At 42.5% G+C, this 18,964-nt stretch overlaps 1 protein-coding gene across 1 annotated transcript in view; it reads right to left on the minus strand.

The window, feature by feature from the left end:
* Ube3d (ubiquitin protein ligase E3D) overlaps positions 1-18,964 on the minus strand; it is a 151,661-nt gene that overhangs the window by 123,192 nt on the left and 9,505 nt on the right. The window contains exons 2-4 of the mRNA XM_059267045.1: positions 17,988-18,184; positions 14,844-14,934; positions 4,582-4,750 (exon numbers count right to left, since the gene is read on the minus strand). Of these exons, the coding sequence (XP_059123028.1) occupies positions 4,582-4,750; positions 14,844-14,934; positions 17,988-18,184 (457 nt within the window). The remainder of the gene's footprint in view (positions 1-4,581; positions 4,751-14,843; positions 14,935-17,987; positions 18,185-18,964) is intronic.

Raw genomic sequence — 18,964 nt, forward strand, 5'->3', positions numbered from 1 at the left:
ACACACACACACACACACACACACACACACACACACACACACACGCAGGTGCCCAGGGAGGCCAGAAGATGAATCCCCCTCAAGCAGGAGTTACAAACTATTGTAAGCTGCCTGGCTTGGGTGCTGGGATCTAAACTTGGGTCATCTGCAAAAAGTGCTCTTAACTACTGAGTCATTTCTCTAACCACAATTTCATCTTTCAATAATATAGGAGAAGCATCATTTTGTTTGTCTTTAAAAATAAGATTATAACCTTATAAGATATGGACAATCAGCATCTAAAAAACCGATCAATAAAAAGCAAATCATCTCAACCAAATATGTGGATTTTGATCCAAATAAACCTACTAACAATACTTTGAAGAAAATTAATAAAACTTGTATATGGCCTGATTTTATTAGGTGTGATAATAGCAGTTGTAGTTTCTTTTTTAATCCTTATTTTTCAACCTACACACAAACGGAAACACATAAGGATGAAGCTACACAATTCTATAATTTGTTTTTAATCATTTTAACAAGATAAAAAGGGGGCAGATGAAGCATGCATGGTAATTAAGATGATCAATGTATTGTGTAGATGTTATGAATTTCACAAAAGAAATTCCTCAAACCCATAAATTATTAACTCAGTACCCCAAAAAATAAAAAACAAAGTTGATCTCAGTCACACCTTTCCAGCAGTATTCATGCTAAATTCAATTTTGCTTCTTTTAGAAAAATAAAACGAAGTATGACTGTACTTTCTAAGTTTTGTTATTGCAAGATGAGGTCAAGACCTTTTCCCATTCTGTAGGCTGTTGCTTTGCCTTGTTGACCGTATCCTTTGCTCTACAAAAGCTTCTCAGTTTCAAGAGGTCCCATTGATTGATTGTTTCTCTCAGTGTCTGTACTACTGGTGTTCTATTTAGGAAGTGATCTCCTATGCCAATGCCTTCAAGACTACTTCCTACTTTCTCTTCTAGCAGGTTCAGAGTAGCTGGATTTATGTTGAGGTCCTTGATCCACTTGGACTTAAGTTTTGTGCACGGTGATAGATATGAATCTATTTGCATCCTTCTACATGTTGATATCCAGTTATGACAGCACCATTTGTTGAAGATGCTTTCTTTTTTCCATTGTACACTTTTGGCTTCTTTGTCAAAAATTGTATGTTCATAGGTGTGCAGATTAATGTCAGGGTCTTCAATTCGATTCCATTGGTCCACATGTCGGTTTTTATGCCAGTACCAAGCTGTTTTTACTACTGTAGCTCTATAGTAGAGCTTGAAGTCAGGGAAACAGGACCCCAAGAAAGACACGGGGATCTCCCAATGACGGAGAAATGGATGAGATCTACATGAACAGCCTGGACATGAGTGGGGGTAATGAAGGGTGAGGGTCGAGGGAAAGAGAGCTTGGGGGAGCAGGAGATCCCAACTGGATCAAGAATAGAAAGGGAGAACAAGGAATAGGAGACTATGGTAAACGAAGACCACATGAGAATAGGAAGAAGCAAAGTGCTAGAGAGGCCCACAGAAATCCACAAAGATGCCCCCACAATAGACTGCTGGCAATGGTTGAGAGACAGCCCAAACTGACCTACTCTGGTGATGGGATGGCCAAACACCCTAACTGTCGTGCTAGAAACCCCATCCAATGACTGAGGGATCTGGATGCAGAGATCCATGGCTAGGCCCCGGGTGGAGCTCCGGGAGTCCAATTAGCGAGAAAGAGGAGGGTTTATATGAGTGAGAATTGTTGAGACCAAGGTTGGATAAAGCACAGGGACAAATAGCCAAACGAATGAAAACACATGAACTATGAACCAATGGCTGAGGGGTCCCCAACTGGATCAGGCACTCTGAATGGGTGAGACAGTCGATTGGCTTAATCTGTTTGGGAGCCATCCAGGTAGTGGCACCGGGTCCTGTGCTCATTGCATGAGTCGGCTGTTTGAAACCTGGGGCTTATGCAGGGTTGCTTGGCTCGGCCTGGGAGGAGGGGACTGGACCTCCCTGGACTGAGTCTACCAGGTTGATCTCAGTCCTCGGGGGGAGGCTTTGCCCTGGAGGAGGTGGGAATGGGGAGTGGCCTGGGGGGAAGGGGAGGGGGGCGGGAGGGGGGAGAACAAGGGAATCTGTGGCTGATATGTAGAACTGAATTGTATTGTAAAATAAAATAAAATAAAGAAAAAAAAAAAGATGAGGTCTTGTTATGTCACTCAGGCTGGACTTGAAACTTTTGAACTCAGACATGCTACTATCTACATTTCCACAGAGGTAGCTAGGACAACAGGCACAATAACTCCAATGCCCAGCTTACGTTTCCTAAATTTTGAATCATATTATGACTCTTATGGAAGATTGTGGTCTATCTTTATTATCCTATTATAAGATGTAAAATATTCAGTATGTTGGGATGCCCAAAAAAATCACATCAGAGATGACAAGCAAATCATAACACTGTCTCCAGCAGAGCACTTTTGAAAATAGAAAGCACATATTGCTGCATTAATGAGGCCCAAATACAATACTATAAATTCAAGAAGGCATGGAGGAATGAAAGCTTGTGAGGCTCTATGTTTGTGCTGTTTTCAAACTCTGATCTTTTTAATTAAAATACTCTAGCATGTTAATTCTGTTTAAAGAGAAGCTCCGCTTTGCAAGGCATTTTTCTCTAGCTAAGCTTCAAGAAAATAATAAAACAAGTAGCGTAATGAAGCTGCCTAACACTGTGGGAACTCTACGGAGCAAACATCAAAGACAGACATTGTTGGGGACTAATTAAATCAATATATCTGAGAGATGGCAGCACCGCTCGGAGAGCTGGGTTAGCCTCCTGTCCGTGATTTCACTTTCTATGTTGTTTCAGTTTCTAAGGACCCTTGATATTGTCTCGCATTCACACACACACACACACACACACACACACACACACACACACACACACACACAAAATGTTTCCCAAGAGATACCATTAGGATGCTGTGCTACCGTGTGACATTTCCAAACGCTGCTAGACGGCTAGACCTGGTGATATGAGGAATAGGTTTTCAATAGCACAGAGCAGCCTTGTTCCCACCGGAGCCTTGAGAGCAGTGTTTAAGCAGTCACTCCAAATTTATGTTACTATTTTGGTCACAGGCACACTCTTTCAACTGCTACAATATGCAATTAAAGTGAAACTCCTCTCCAGACCAACTTGAAAACAACCTTGTCAACAGCGGCTTCTCATGGCAGCCACTTCCCAGAGTCTCCCTAACGGTGGAAACTGGAATGTCTAAATACAAGAATCTTCCTTTAATACACAAAGTGCAGGACTATTGTTTAGTAGAACAATGAATTCTCTAAAGGGGCCTAATATAAGTGCCGACTCTACAAGTGGAGAATATATTTTGGCAGAGTTTATAAAAAGGGGAAACTCAGTTTTTCTTATTTAATCTTTCTCCGTTGTTTTTCTACTCACACCTTCAATACGTGGTAGGTAGGTGGCATGATTATAAAAAATGAAAAACATGACACCAAGTATCTAAATTCAGATGAAAATATAAATTTAACCCTAGGAACACTAACCTATATTAACTTCCTGTCATTCATCTGATAAAAAACACAGAATGTTTAAGTACTTCACATGTCAGACAAAAGGGATTCTTCCTACGGGGAGATGAAGCACCAAGTATCTAGAACTGAGAGCTAACTAGGTGTCTGACACCTCCCCTTCATCTTCCACATGGGTCTTGAAGCTACCTTGTGGCCTCCCACTGCCCAGCCACCACACACTTCAGCTTTTATTACAAAAAATTAACGAGTTCTAACTGAAATTTAAAATGCAGTGCTTCCCTTCCTGCCAGTAACAGTCACTACTGAAATAAAGGCCGTCCAGCAAAGGACGTTTCCAATTGTATCTCTGTGGACTGGGCATCTCAGGGGAAACTCCTTACAAGGACCATACCAACACTTGCCTGTTGATTTCCTCTCAAAGAGAAGTAAACCACTTACATTTTTTTTTTTGTGGTGAGAGGAAGCTGCCTTCTCCTGGAAGCAAGCTACACAGGGAGAGCATGTGACCCCATACTGCTGAGTACCAATGCAAGCTCAACCCTACTCCAGGGCTCCTTTTCCTTTTTTTTTTTTTTGGGGGGGGGAGATGGCATCCGCTTTTCCAACATCAGTGAAAGTCTCGATTGTAGGCAAACTCAGTAAGATACCTGGGTCTAATTGCAAAGTGGATATCCTGGGCTAACACTCCTGCACTTTCACTAACACTTTTCAGATTAAAATGCACAGCTTACAGAATGTGCCCTGAAAGCAAGGCATTATGTGTGCAAAATGGTAGCACTCCCAAATCCATGCATGAGTAGGTCTCCTGTTCCTCCAGACCCTAGTGGCTGCTTGAGTTTAAGGCCTTTCCTCTATCCAAAGAGCTGGAGAACAGAAGCAGTTAAAAAAAAAAAAAAAAAAAGAATTTGGGCTTTTAGAACAATCTCTTCAACAAACCTTGAGTTAAGAGCAGAGAAATTGGTATCTAAATCAATCTCTAAGTTAGCATGTATTTTGAAAAGATATTTTTACCAATTTAAGACTTCAGTTCAACTCTTACCTGCTCCAAATCACTTCTCAAATTCACTAAGAAGAAAGAGTCCCCAATAAAACAGTCATTTTCTCGTGGATGGAGAGGCTTGTTAGCAAAGGGGTCAGGGTGACAGCACCATTCTCCAACCAGAGTGCTCCAGTTCTCACTAGGCAGTGGGAGCACCCTGAGGAGCTTCCTAGAGGAAAGAGGAAAACAGTACTTTTTTCAATGTACAAAATGCAATGTTTTTTTTTAATTAAATCAGCATGAAAGAAGAAAGAAGCTCATTAGCCACATGCCTGCAGTGTCAATTTACCCCCAATTATGAAAGTAATATATGCTCGTATTATGAAAGTAATATATAGACAACGTTTTACAAACTACAAAGCAGCATAAAGAAGGCAGAAGTCTCCCTTTGCTCACTGTCCACAAATCATCTACTCTAACATGACAGAGTTTTCATTGCCATCCTTTCCCTGGACACAGTGCATACACATGGGAGGCCTGTGCCGAGAAGACACAGACACTGTATGCATGGGAGGGCTTACCCTGAGAAGACACAGATAGACACTGTGTGCACACATGGGAGGCCTTACCCTGAGAAGACACAGATAGACACTGCATGCATGCACGCATGTACACATGGGAGGCCTCACCCTGAGAAGACACAGATAGACACTGCATGCATGCATGCACACATGGGAGGCCTGCGCCCTGAGAAGACAGACACTGCATGCATGCATGCATGAGTGGCCTGTGCCCTGAGAAGACACAGATAGACACTGTGTGCACACATGGGAGGCCTCACCCCGAGAAGACACAGATAGACACTACATGCATGCATGCACACATGGGAGGCCTGTGCCCTAAGAAGACACAGAAAGACACTGCATGCATGCATACATGCATGGGAGGCCTGTGCCCTGAGAAGTCAGACAAACAGACACTGCATGCACGCATGGGAGGCCTATGCCGTGATAAGACACAGACACTGCATGCATGGGCATGCATGCAAGGCCTCGCCCTGAGAAGACAGACAGAACTTTGTTTCCATTTCTTCACTCAGGTCCTGATTCCCAGTGACTCTACAACAGTCTGCGGGATGTCAAAACTTTCTAGTTCATTCCCTCACTGTCGGGTATTTAGTTTTGAGTTCTTAATCAATAACCCTGAGATGAACATTCCTGTTGGAAGATTTATATAGAAATCTGATCATTTCTTGGGGGAAAACATCTTGTAAGTAGGTGAGATTCTTCCCACATAGGATTAACCTCTTCTTAATTAAACATTGTCTTTTCTCTAACTTCAACCAAGGAACGGGTTAAAGGCATGTTTAATGCTGCTTTAATTAGCAACTCTTAAATTACTTGTGAGATAAGACTGATTTTTACATTTATTGGTCACTACATTTCTTCTGGGGCTGGTGATCAATAACTACTTTTTAAGATGATAACAACATATTCTTATTAATTTACAAAAATATATTCTTTTACTAGCAATTGTTATAAATATTTAAGAGTTATTTTCTGTTTTAATTTGGTTTGTCTATATTAAGTAAATAACACTTTCTTCTGTGATTTCCCCCACTTCTCTATTTTAATAAACTATTTTTGAACAATTTTTGATTTATAAAAGCATTGCAGAGATCATATACAATCCATGGATAGTTTCCATATGCACTTCTTCCATTTTCTCCAATTAACATCTTGGGTATCCACAGTTGGTTTGTCAAAGCCTCAGGCTTTATCTGGATTTCACCATTTTTTTTCTTCTTCAAAGTCCTTTTGGTTTGTTTTTGTTTTTGTCATTTTAGTTCCCGGGTACAATACATGGCACATACTGCATTTAGTCATCATGTAATCTAGGTCTCCTCTGGTCTGTGACAGTTCCTAAGTGTATATTTCTCAGCAGTCTATAACACACCTCTTATTCGGAGTTTCTCTGATGCTGTCTCTAGATTAGTCTGGTCCGCAGCCTCGGGGAAAGCATTCCAGAGAAAAGGGACCCTTCTCATTACATCATGTCACAGCACTCTACATCAGTTTAGCTTACTCCTGGTGATGCTAACATTGATCTTTTGCTTAAGGTGGTATCTACTGTGTCTCTTACTAGTAAAATACAAATAAAATAATATGTATTTAGAAGATTGGAGTTAAATTAAAATACTTAAGACACGATTGTGTCATTTCCATTAAACAGATTTTTTAAAATTATTATTGAATGATTCCCCCCTACCATGTTAGCCATTTTTCTTAGATTCTCCCAATCAACTATGAGTATCAAAAAAGGGCAATGACAGATTGGAAGAGGGTAGCCATTTAATTTATAGCTCTACAGGACAGAGCTAGGAATAGAAATGCTGAGTCAAACAGGGCACCACTAGCATCATTTTGACTACTGAGGTAGGAGGGTACTGACAGATGAATCTTTCAACAACCATTTCTGAGAGCTTGCTATGAGCTGGGGCAATATGTTGGCCTAATATATGACACCCAAGCCCATGTGCACAATCTCTCTCTCTCTCTCTTTTTTTAAGGTATTCTAGTAGGAAGTATAGACTACACATAGTAAGCAAAGGTATGCATAAAAACAGCTCATAATAGAGTACTGAGGCTCTAACCCTCGGTGGAGGGTGACAGTACAGATACCAATGAAAATGTGATGGAAGAATCAGCCCCCTTCTCAAGCATACATTCCCACGTAAACACCGAGTCTACATTTTATTTTTTAGGGATTCAGAGTACTCCCCAACCAGACCATGCATACAGGGTGGACAGACAGAGAGTACTAAGGACATATTCTGTTTATTAGCTCCAGAGAATAGGGAACTTCTGAGCTGGCCTTTGAAAGATAAGAAAACAGGAGTTCCTCCGGCAGTGAAAGGAATTTAGGGCATTGGAAGAAACAACATAAAGGCAGGCACTGCATCTCTTTATCTCTGCACTGAATCCCTACTGTCTGACACACTTCTGAAGGATTTCTTGGAGGGATGAAGTAGTAAATTTCGGGAAGTCTCACACGTGAGGCTCCTGGCTGGATCCGCTGCACACTGGGGTGTAAGGATTAACAACCCCTTCCCCTTGCTGCTCCAGTATTTGACCTTTGGAATAACCACCTAGCTTCGTTACCCTGGAAACCAGGTAAGATCCTAGGCATCACATGTATTGCTAGGCAACACTGCTTACAGTAGAAATGATCCACAATTCGTAAATTGCATCTTACTAGGAAGATCTATGAATGAGCTGCACACATCTGGTAAGGAAGTATGCTTTGACCTTCCCTGCATGCAGTCACCTCAGTAAAACCCTAAGAGCCAAAACCAAAGAACTGTGAGGAGACACTGTCACTCAGGGCAGGGGAAGCTTCTCAGCTGAAGCAGCAACTGCACCTGCCTGATGTTGATCTCGTGCTCTGTACCTGGAACTGTCTCACACGGGAGACCAGGGTCCCCCAGTGAGAATATCAACTATCACTTGCATGGACTGCAGCAAAGCCCATGCAGGGAGGAATTCTTTCTTTAATTATCATTAATTAATTTATTTCTTTTACATCCTGACCACAGCCTCCCCATCACCCTTCCTCCTCTTCGTAATCGCTCAGAAAGGGGCAGGCCTCCCAAAGGTATCAGCAAAACATGGCATACCAAGCACCTTCCCCTGTATTTGAGCTGGGCAAGGCAATCCAGCATGAGGATGAGGATCCCAAGAGCCACTCAAAGCCCCAGCGACAGTCCCTGCTCCCATTGCTGGGATTCCCACATAGAGACCAACCTACACAACTGTCACATGTAGCTAGAGTTTTCCTGCCTGGCCCACGGTCAGGGCAAATCTCTCTCACCCGCCAGTCCCAAAGCCATTCAAACCCGATCAAGTAAACATAGAGACTTATATTAGTTATAAACTGTATGGCCATGGCAGGCTTCTTGCTAACTGTTCTTATATCTTAAATTAATCCATTTTTATTAATCTATACCTTGCCACATGGCTCGTGGCTTACCGGGATCTTCCCATGCGGCTTGTCATGGTGGCGGATGGCAGTGTCTCTCCAACTCAGCCTTCCATTTCCCAGAATTCTTCTCCTTGTCCCGCCTATACTTCCTGCCTAGCCAATGGCCAATCAGTGATTTATTTACTGACCAATCAGTAACATACTTGACATATAGACCATCCCACAGCAGTCACATATATTCAGAGGGCCTAGGTTGGTCCCATGCAGACTCTCTGGTTGTTGGTTCAGACTCTGTGAGTTCCCATGAGCCAGACTAGTGGTTTCTGTGAGTTTTCCCGTAATGTTTCTGATCCCATTTCCTATAATCCCTCCTTCCTCTCCTCAGCAGGACTCCCCCCATGCAGGGCCCAACATCTGGACTTGGGTCAGAGAGGCATTCTTGATGCTGCCTGGCCAGCAACAAATGTGTCCTATAGTAATCTTGTGAGACTGCATGAATAGAAGCAATTGATAAGACCCCTGGTGGCACCACATACACCTTACCATATGTAATGCTCAGGACACTTTGTGAGATAAAAACAACAATGTTCCTGTCACACAAGAGGAAAATGGGGCTTAGGAGTGTGAAAGAACCTTCACAAGTCCACAGAATTAGAGGTGAAGACTGAAGCAAGGGTCTTTATCCAGGTCTTTCTGGCTCTAAAAGCACTCTTTCCCTTGGTATACATTCACCTCCCTGGCAATACAGGGCAGCAGTAAAGGCTGAACAGGGAAATGACCAAACCTTCTGTAGGGAGTTACAGGCATGGAGACTTTAGGACTAAAAATAGGTAGAAGCATCACAGTGTTTTAAGGAGGGAAGCGAAAGCAAGGATTTAGGACCCATAGGTTCGTGGATCTTCTCTATCAAGATTCTCTGCTTCCTGACACTGTGCCTACAGGACCAGTACAGAACCTCAGTGCAATGAAAAGAGACAGAATGGCAAAGAATGATGCATGATCAAAGACATGAAAGTGTGCACAAAGACCTGGGAGAATTGATGCACATTGACACAAAATAGCACATTTCAACGTTAACTTGACCCCACATCACAGTGACTAAAGGCTGCAATGGATCCTTGAACCATCTACAGAAGGCAGCAGAAAGAAGTGCATAATTCACAACTCACAGCAAAAATTAAAGGGTTTTTACAGCAGAAAGAAATTTTTCTGATTTATTTGGGGGGGGGATGTGAAAACTTTACAAACAAAAGATGTATTTTAATCACAGCTCTAGTGAAAGCACATCTTCCCAAAAAAACCACTGAAAAGTATATATTGATATCCTCTACTTTCCAAGAAGATGTTCAAATAACACAGAAACCTTTAGCTTTTAATTCAAGACAGTTTAGCTAAAAATCTGCTGTTTAGAGAGAAAGGGAAGTAGGAACTTGAGCTTTCCTCTAGATTAAAGATTCTGCGAGGAACAGTACATGTTTACAATAAATTCAAGTTTGCTACTTACTTTTGATGCATTTGAAGCATAAACTTTTGGAAAATAAGGACATGTAACATATAACTTTAATAAAAACTATTGATGAAGTTTTGATACTTAAACATATGTGGAACTTTGTAGTCAGCTTCTAATCAATGACAATTATTCAGGCAATACCATACAACTTCTTACAGATTTGATTATAACTAACTGAACATCAAAGATCTTAAGAAAAAATACCAAATACTTAAAGCTCATAGTACAGCAACCAGAATTTAAGTAAATTCAGGTAACATTATCCAACTGGCAAGCTACCAGTGCTATAAAGCTAGCTTTTTATACATTTTACACATTATACATTTTATACATTCTAATATTTGTCTGTACATACCATGATTAATCTGTAATATATAATTGTATTCCTAAATTTATGCAATGTTGCCAACAGGTCAGTTTACAAAACATCCTGATTTAGGGGACAGGAGCAGGATGACAGAGACTAGACATGCTTTGTACATGCAAGCATGTGGTCTACCATGTACTCAAGGCCCGATTCCATACTTTTTTTAATCTATTTGCTCCTTTTATAAACAAGTGCTGATATTCACAGGAGTATCTATTTTCAGCTACAATTAGAGCTGGCCTGTCAAGTGGCTCCCTCAAGCAGTTGGACACTGCGACATCTGTTTCCACAAAGCCCATCCTGCTGTTCTCCTAGAGTTTCAGGGTCCCCCAAGAGCTTGGGGCTGACACCGAGCATTGCCAGTGTGGGTGACAGACCTCAGGACAATGCCATGGGCAGTCTGAAAACCAAGGTGTGTGCAGAAAATCTGTGTGCCCACTAATGCCATTCTTGTCTGACACGAATCGATTTCTAGAGGGCATATCAAAATCTAAACACAATGACCTCTGGCTGTTTATTAGACTACTTACAAAAAAGGAAAATGTAGCAGTTGTTACCCAATAGGATGGCCTGTTTGGTCTCAACAAGAACATAGTCAAAAACTGCACATATTCAGACCAATTTTGTAGGAAAACTTGAACTAAAATAATTATAAATTGGAGAACTGTCTTATAAATTAACAAGATGTTGCTAATTAATATGCAACCAAAACAAACTGGCTAAGAATTTGCAGCCCTAAATTAAGAGAAAGGCGATAATAATTCGCAGAGCTCAGATGCTCTGGTCCTGAGAATGAAAAGCCATTAATGTGTCTTTCTGAGTCGATGTCTTTATATGTTATGTCTGGACTTTCCTTGACAAGAATCTTTCTCATTCAGAAAGAAAGAACAGAACATGCTTTAGCCTTGAACTATCCAGATACTCAGGAGTCACAGAAGCCCAGAGCACAAGCTCTTGAGTTTCAATGATCAGAGGAGTTTCATGCTGATGAAGCTTTCATGGGTTTCGCTAACCTAACTTCTTCATTTTACAGATAGAAAAATAATGCCCCCAAACTAATGTAGCTTATTCCCATATAAAAAGGCTTGAGAGATGGTTCAAAGATTAAGAGCATACCACTCTCACAGAGGTCCTGGGCTCAGCTCCCAGCACCCACACAGGGTGCCTTACAACCCATATAACTCCAGATCCAGGGAATCTGACAGCCTCCTCTGGATTCTATAGGCAACCGCATGCACACCCACACACAGACTTACATTATAAAAATAATAAAAGAAAAATGTAAAAGAAAGGGGTCAATAATCCTAGATTATTATCCTGAGAACGCTGTTTATAATTCGTTGATACTGATGAGAACACACATCAGCTCTCTTGAAACACCTCTGGCCTTGTTTTCTTTTCAAGAAGCACCAAAGTGGTCCTTACCAACCACATAGAACATGTCACCAAAGGGGAAGTGCAGAGTTCCAGGATTGGTTTCAACAGTAAATTGTGAGATCGGTGAGCAGACACTAGGGGGAAGCCCATCCAGAATCGTGGGGCATGTTGTCTAAGATGGAAATGAATGCAAACCTAGCAAGTTACTATTACCTGTGTTGCTCAAGACATGCACACAGGCTTGGTACATAGGTGTGCTGTGAAAGGGTGGGGAGAAGGCCGGTGTTCATCTTCTCTGTGTAGTTTTGCACCTTTCCTGGATCTTGCTCTGTAGACCAGGCTGGCCTCGAACTCACAAAGATCCACCTGCCCCTGCCTCCCGAGTGCTGGGATTAAAGGCGTGCGCCACCACTGACCGGCTGGTGTTCACCTTCTCATTCTGAAACCTACAGACTATGTCAGGCACAGTCCTCAGCCCAAAATGTTTGAGATATTAAACTAGGTCATTTGCTAGCTTACTAATAAAAACAATCTGAAAAGGGGAGAAGAAATCAATAAAACCAATTATAAAGCTTGCTAAGCATTGACTCTGTTATATATGCTACAGTGCTTAGCTCTCTTGGTAAGTTTGGAGAGCATGCATTATTAGAAGGCTTTACTAGAAGTAGTTCAGGTGATACAGAGAAGGTCCTCTGTCCTCTCAGTGAGAAAGCAGAAGTTCACAACCATGTTCCATTCTCCAGAAAGGAATGGAATGCCAAGACTCCTGATAGCAAAAAAAAAAAAAAAAGACTGTCTTCCGCCATCAGCCCCACTCCCTTCCAGTTCTCAATTTTAGAATCACAGACAGGACTGACACAAAACAGAAGACTACAGTCCTGAATAAAGAGACAGGCACCATAGTGAAGCCCTTCCCATCAGCATCCTTTCCTTCCCATCAGCACAAATACCAGGAAGTAAAGAAACAGCATTTCCCTTCTGTCATGAGCACCAAGAATGTAACCATCCCTGCTGTAACTTCCGGATCACTGCATGTGGCATGGGAGGAGATGGTTCAGAAACTTCATCTGAGAATTAAACCAAAGCCTGCAACAGACTGAGAGAAGGCCAAAATACAGAGATCTCTTGGCTCTTTCAGAAGTGGGTCTGTCACCAAGGGCAGATTCATAGCGACTTCGTCTCTGTAGATGTAAGGCCCCTTCATTTTTCACTCATGCCAATCACTCAAAAGAAGCTCTGTTTGTAACCTCCCCAAACCCTGAGGGTGTGCATTTGTGCCAGCTCATCTACGTGGAACACTGCCAAGATCAGGAGGCAAGCAAGAAAGGCTGGTGGGAAGCCAAAATAAACACACCAAGTTTTACTACACTCAACCCAGCAAAAACTTACCAAGAACTTCTCCTCTAGGCACCATGCCTGACACTGGGGATGCTGGTAAGAATAATGGTTACTGCAGCAGCTACTAATGCATGGGGAAGGCTTACCCCGTACCAGGCTCTGCTAGGAACACTTGAACCATCGAATCCTATCAACAGCACTATGAGGTAAGGCCTAGTGTTAGCTACATTTTCTCAATAAGGACATTGTCGAAGTGAGTGATTAAACTACTTATCCACGATCATTGAGCTAGTTGAGTGGTGGATGGAAACTCCATCTTGCGTTGCTATCAAGAGAGAAGAATAAAGGGCATGGAAGTCAGCGTGGCTATCCCCAGTCCTCAAGCCCACAGTGTATGAAGGAAGACGGGTATATGAACCTCGGCGAACACCTAATGCAACTCAGGAGGGAGACAAGGCCACGAAGAAGTGGATGTCAGGTCAGCTGAGTTCTGAAGCTTAGGTTGGGGTGAACCAGGGAGTGATGGAGGGTAGGGGTGCATTCAGGAAAGGGAGTAGCTTTCAGGACAGGGAGTAGCTTTCAGGAGGCCTCAGGGTGAAGAGAAGCAACCAAGGCTATGGAACACAAGCTCATGACCAGACCCATGTGACACTTGTGAGCTTGGCGAGGGGGTTGGGGGAGACTAAAGAAGGAGCTGAAACTGGAGGGAGTGCAGGGGAGCTGATGTGGTGTGCAAAGGATTGCAGCTCCCCATCGAGAACGAACACCTGGGCTTTAGAACCCCCCCTCAGTGGTGGGGCAGTGCATCTGCACAGGGCAAAATGAGAAGGAGGCTGATCAGACAGCAGGCTGCAGACAGAGCGTCATCAGGGAAGGAGACAGTGAGCAGAGGAAATCGACAATGGCCACCGTGCCTGGTGACTATGTACGGGGAGCAGGAAGAAATCTGCTAGGTAGAGGTTTGGCATTATGGAGTTAAGGACGTTGAAAGCGGAGCAGGCTTCAGAAAGGCAGCATCATTTGCTTGTCTCGGGTACCTAACTTAGAAAATCCAGCCATGAATCCAGCAAAGAACTCTTCCTTTAAATACTGCTAACAGTAATAATGGTTCCATCCATCTTCGACATGAGTCACTAGAAGCTGAAAATTCAGAGGAAGCATTTATGCCCAAGAAACCAGAAAGCTGACTTGAGAAAGAGAAAACAGTTTTTAAAAAAAAGAAGAAGAAGAAGAAGCCAACTTGGGAATGCTAAGGAAATAGCAAAGTCCTTCCCTTCTCCATAGAGTAATTACAGCACATCACCAGAGCAGGTTACAAGATTAACCTAATCACTGAGAAAAGGTTAATTTGTGCTCTATATGCTCCATCTTAATAAGCAGGGAACTAGGAAATGGGATTTAGAAAGGCCCTGACTGAACTAGTTCAAATCAATCCTGCTACACAGCTCCTGCAGGTAGAAAATTCACTTACTGTGGAAACCCTCACACACCATCAGAACAAAAGAGTCACATAAGAGATGACTCCATGGCGCTCTGCTCAGTGACTGCTCCAGGCGCTTCCACCAAGACCAGCTTCCTCCCTCAGACCACACTATGTTCCCTTCCATGATCATGGTGAGAGTCAGAGTTCACTTTGTTCAAAGAGAAACTTAGCTGGTTCTCATTTTAAGCCCCCCACTGTTTCCTTGGTAATCGCTTCCAGAAACCATCACCAGGCACAGTTCTAATCAGTGCTCAATATATTCCTACCTGTCCTTTATCGTGACTTCACCACAGGATTGGCAATAAAACGTGTAACATTCTTGGGCTTGCAAGCTTTGATTAAACGCTGAAATCAATTCTAAAGGAAATCAACAAAACAGCAAGTCTTAGAGGTTTGGAACAAACATATTGTATCATGTTTAAAGGGTTTCCTAGCACAATAAATTACCACCAATACACACTGTTTATGATTTACTCAGAAGTATAGGCTTAATTAGCACTAACCGATGACTCAACCAGAGGCAAACATTGTGAAGTGTTTCCCAAAACAACAGCTTTTGCTTAGTGTTCCTGAGCCAGCCATTGCCCTAGATTAACATGCAACATACTGGTGGATTTCTTCTCTCATTCTATAAATATGATAAATTCTGTATTAACAGTGAGTGGAGATGGGTAGCTAAAATTTCAGTTCGATCTGGTTTTTGTTTTTGTGGTTAAGTTTTAGGTCTACCCCTACACATTAAATAGTACCAGCAAGCAAAATGGACATCCAGACTGGTCTTTGTGAAGCAGGTCCCAGGAATGCAAAGTTCCTAAGAGTTTCTTTATCCAAGAGCGAAATCCAGTGTCGGATGGAACTGTGGGAGATGGGGATGGGAGGCAGGGGGAGATACTGAGAGCTGTGGGGAAAGTCTAGATTTCCTATCCAGTTGCCCTGGATGGCTTATACCTCTCATTCTGATGTTTCATTTGTAAATGAAGGAAATTTTTATTTAAAAAAAAAAGCACTGCATTGTTTGTCTATAAAAAAGCTAATTGAAGAAATGAGGTCACTGTTATTATAAGCAAGCAATAGAATCTGCTTGGTGTTACTTTTTATGTACTTTAAAATGCTTTATAAGATGCCAGAAAGTTTAAGTCCTCGCAATTAAAAAATTTCTGCAGTTTAATCTCTAAGTGTCTCTACAAATCCCTACTGCATGAAGGTTAAATAAACAGTATTACTCTTCAATGCTGAGCATCTATAAAGAAGACCTAGGTAAACCCTCCAGCAGGCTCTTCAGAACAAATCAATTTTCAGTGGAACACTGCTCTCTGCTGGCCATTAAGTCAAGGATGGACTCCCAGATGCTCACTGCCACTGGGAAAGGTTAAGGGCAGACCATAGGCTGTGCACCGAGGGTCACCACTTCAGCCACAGCAACTTCAAAACAGTGTGCCAGGGTGGTGTGTGTCGTGACTGCTCCCTAAAAGCTGAGAAGGCAACTAGCTCTTTAAAACCTTGAGACACAACTGAATGCTAACAATTTCAAACGTTGCTTCCTACAGTACTTACATGTCAGCGTGCCTCAGTGTGCTCCTACCTGACAATCATTCATGCGGCAAATACTTATTCCTCACCTATTATGCAGAAAGTGCTAAAGCAATTAAAGATGGAAGAATCCGCTTTACAAAGCCTTGCATGCACCATAGAACAGGCTTTGAAAGTTTCCCTTTTCAGGTATTGGAGCAAAATGCTTCAAAAACATAAAGAAACAGTCCAACAAACATAAACAATACAAAAACCAACACACAGTAGTGGATTTATTTTGTCCGCAGTCAGTATTAAATGTTGCTCATTAACTGAAAATGTTAAAAATAATTCCGTTACAGAATATGAGTGGGCAACACACTCAAACATTATGTCCCTGGATGTTCCCATTCTTCTGTCTTTACTATCACAGTCCTAGAAAACATGGCGGATCCCATGCCTGCCTTCTACCAGCTTCCAAACTCCACAGGAAGTTCCTGCTGTACATACTGTTGCTAACAGGGAAGTGATGTCATCAAAGATCCTCACTGGCACCTCCATCCCAGAATGTGGGGACAGTCAGGGAGGCAGTTAGTCTACGTTCCACTCCTGGTGGCCTCACCCTGCTTTCCGGGATTCAATGTCACTCTATCTAGGTGTTTATTGGATGCCACTTAAGCAGGACATCTCTTTTCCCTGTCCCTTGTTTCTAAAAACTGATTCTACATATTTCAATCATTCACTGATTCAGAACATCAGCAAAATTACTCTTGGGGAAAAGAATAAGTGACATTCCCTCTACCTTCTCTTGCCTTTCTAAAATCAGAGGATGGCTTTCCATCTCTTACAGGCTTCTTAGGACAATCCTGTTGTCCCCACCTCAGGGCTCCACAACGTTCTGATGAAGGGCTCATTACAGACGGCTCAGCAGTGCGGCCTTAGGGTGTAACAGAAAGAATTAAGAATGAAGGTCTTTCTCTGATACAAAGCATCAGCTCGGTTTCCTCCAATGCTAGCTTCCCCTTTCACATCATTTTCCTCATCTACAGCACTCATTACGTTGAATGAGATACAATGAGCCAGCATAAAAAAAAAAAAAAGATGAGATCTTACAAAAAGAAAAGGGTTTTTTTGGTGGTTGTTGTTGTTAACATCTAGCTGTATCAATATACATTTTTGAGTTTGTATACAATCACAAACACTGCAATTACAACCACTCCAGTGACAATATCATATGATTCATGCAACTTTGGGTCCTCTACATGTATAATTCCATCTAGAATGGTCTCTGCACAGATGGGATAATTTCCACTGCTCCGTTCTCTGGTCAAATCAGCTCACCCTCAGGGAGCCTTCACTAAACTCATTACTCCCCAATGGTATGCCTCTTCCTTCTTTACCCACAGCATTTTGCTCTATGCACTTTAATTACGTGGTCAGCATCCGATGTTCCCACCCGTTAGAATATACCCTCCACAATTGCAGAGGCCTTTGGGGCTTGTTGATGTCTGTGTTCCCAGCACCCACATCAAACGGCTCACACCTAGTTTGAGCTAACCTGTCTGCTGAATGACTACACTAAAACCAACCAGGTTTTGGATAACCGCTTTGTGATTTTATCCTCACGTCTGTGAGCCGGACATTTATGATTAAAGAAATAAACTGGGCGATTTGGGGGAAATATCTGTACCTTCTTCTCAAATCTGCCCTGAGACTAAAAATGCTCAAAGAATTAAAGCGTACTCTTAAGCATATACTTAAAGAAGTGAAGGTTCGGAAAAGTTAAGCTGGTAACTGGCAGAGTGGATCGAGACCCTGAAACTTCTTCATCTCTAGCCCTTCCAGGTCACAGACTTAACGAATGTCAACCAACATCCATCGGGGTGCAGCTCCCTACTCACGTGGGCTGGATTCAGTGTGGACCTGCAGACGCAGGTGCAACCCATCTCCGCTGATATACTTCAGCCCGCCGCACGAGGAAGGCACAAGCCTGACCTCTGCTGGAAGCTGGGTCTCGGTGCAGCCATCAGGGGTTCGCATCAAGAGTGAGGTGGGCGTTATGGAAACGTCCAGGTGCATCCCTCCTTCATCGGGCTCACTGATAATGCAAAATAAAACCCAAGTTAATAACTTTTCTCTGATGAGAGAAATTTCACATATTTCACACTGCATGAAAGAAGCAAAAGCTTAGCCCAGAATTTCTCTGCTTCTCTCCCAGAGAGACCCTAAAACCCCTGTCCCCGGAAAATAGAACCCTGGGAAACAAGCCAGATCAGGTTAGACCAGGCAAAACTGTAGGTTAGATCAGGCAAGACTGTCACCCTGTGGAAGTACTGGGTCATGTTTTTAACTCTTGTTTCTGAGACAGCATTAAAGTCAGGAAATTACAGTATTGTTAACTGCTGTGCAAGATGTTCACAGGGAAACACTGACGCCAGCCAGCTTTCTGCAAAAAGTCAGAGAATAAATATTTCCTGAGTTCTCTACCAGCCTGGGATCTACAGTGAGACTGTCTCAAACAACAACAAACTCCAAACAAAAGAAAAACACAACTCTTGGCTCACAGGCTGTGCCAAAAGAGGCCACAATTAGGTGTGTAGTTTGGTGTCTACTTTGCTACCTCAGTAATTTTAAACCACATCTGGCACTTAGAAGTGCTCCCAAAGAGACCACTGGGCACTTGAGCCCCCTGCCCCCGGCCACTGCTTCGGCTGACTACTCCTCTTCCCAGTTCTGAAAACTTCAACCACTTACACAGAGCTGAACAAAGTTCAGAAAGTACACTGTCTGCATTGCAGATAACACCCAAAACAGAGCGGACTGTATGTCAACAGTTCTCGAACTGTCTTGTTGGGAGATCATCACAGCAAGGGAGGAA

Source organism: Peromyscus eremicus, chromosome 7, assembly GCF_949786415.1.
Source record: "Peromyscus eremicus chromosome 7, PerEre_H2_v1, whole genome shotgun sequence".
In the NCBI taxonomy this organism is placed as follows: domain Eukaryota; kingdom Metazoa; phylum Chordata; class Mammalia; order Rodentia; family Cricetidae; genus Peromyscus; species Peromyscus eremicus.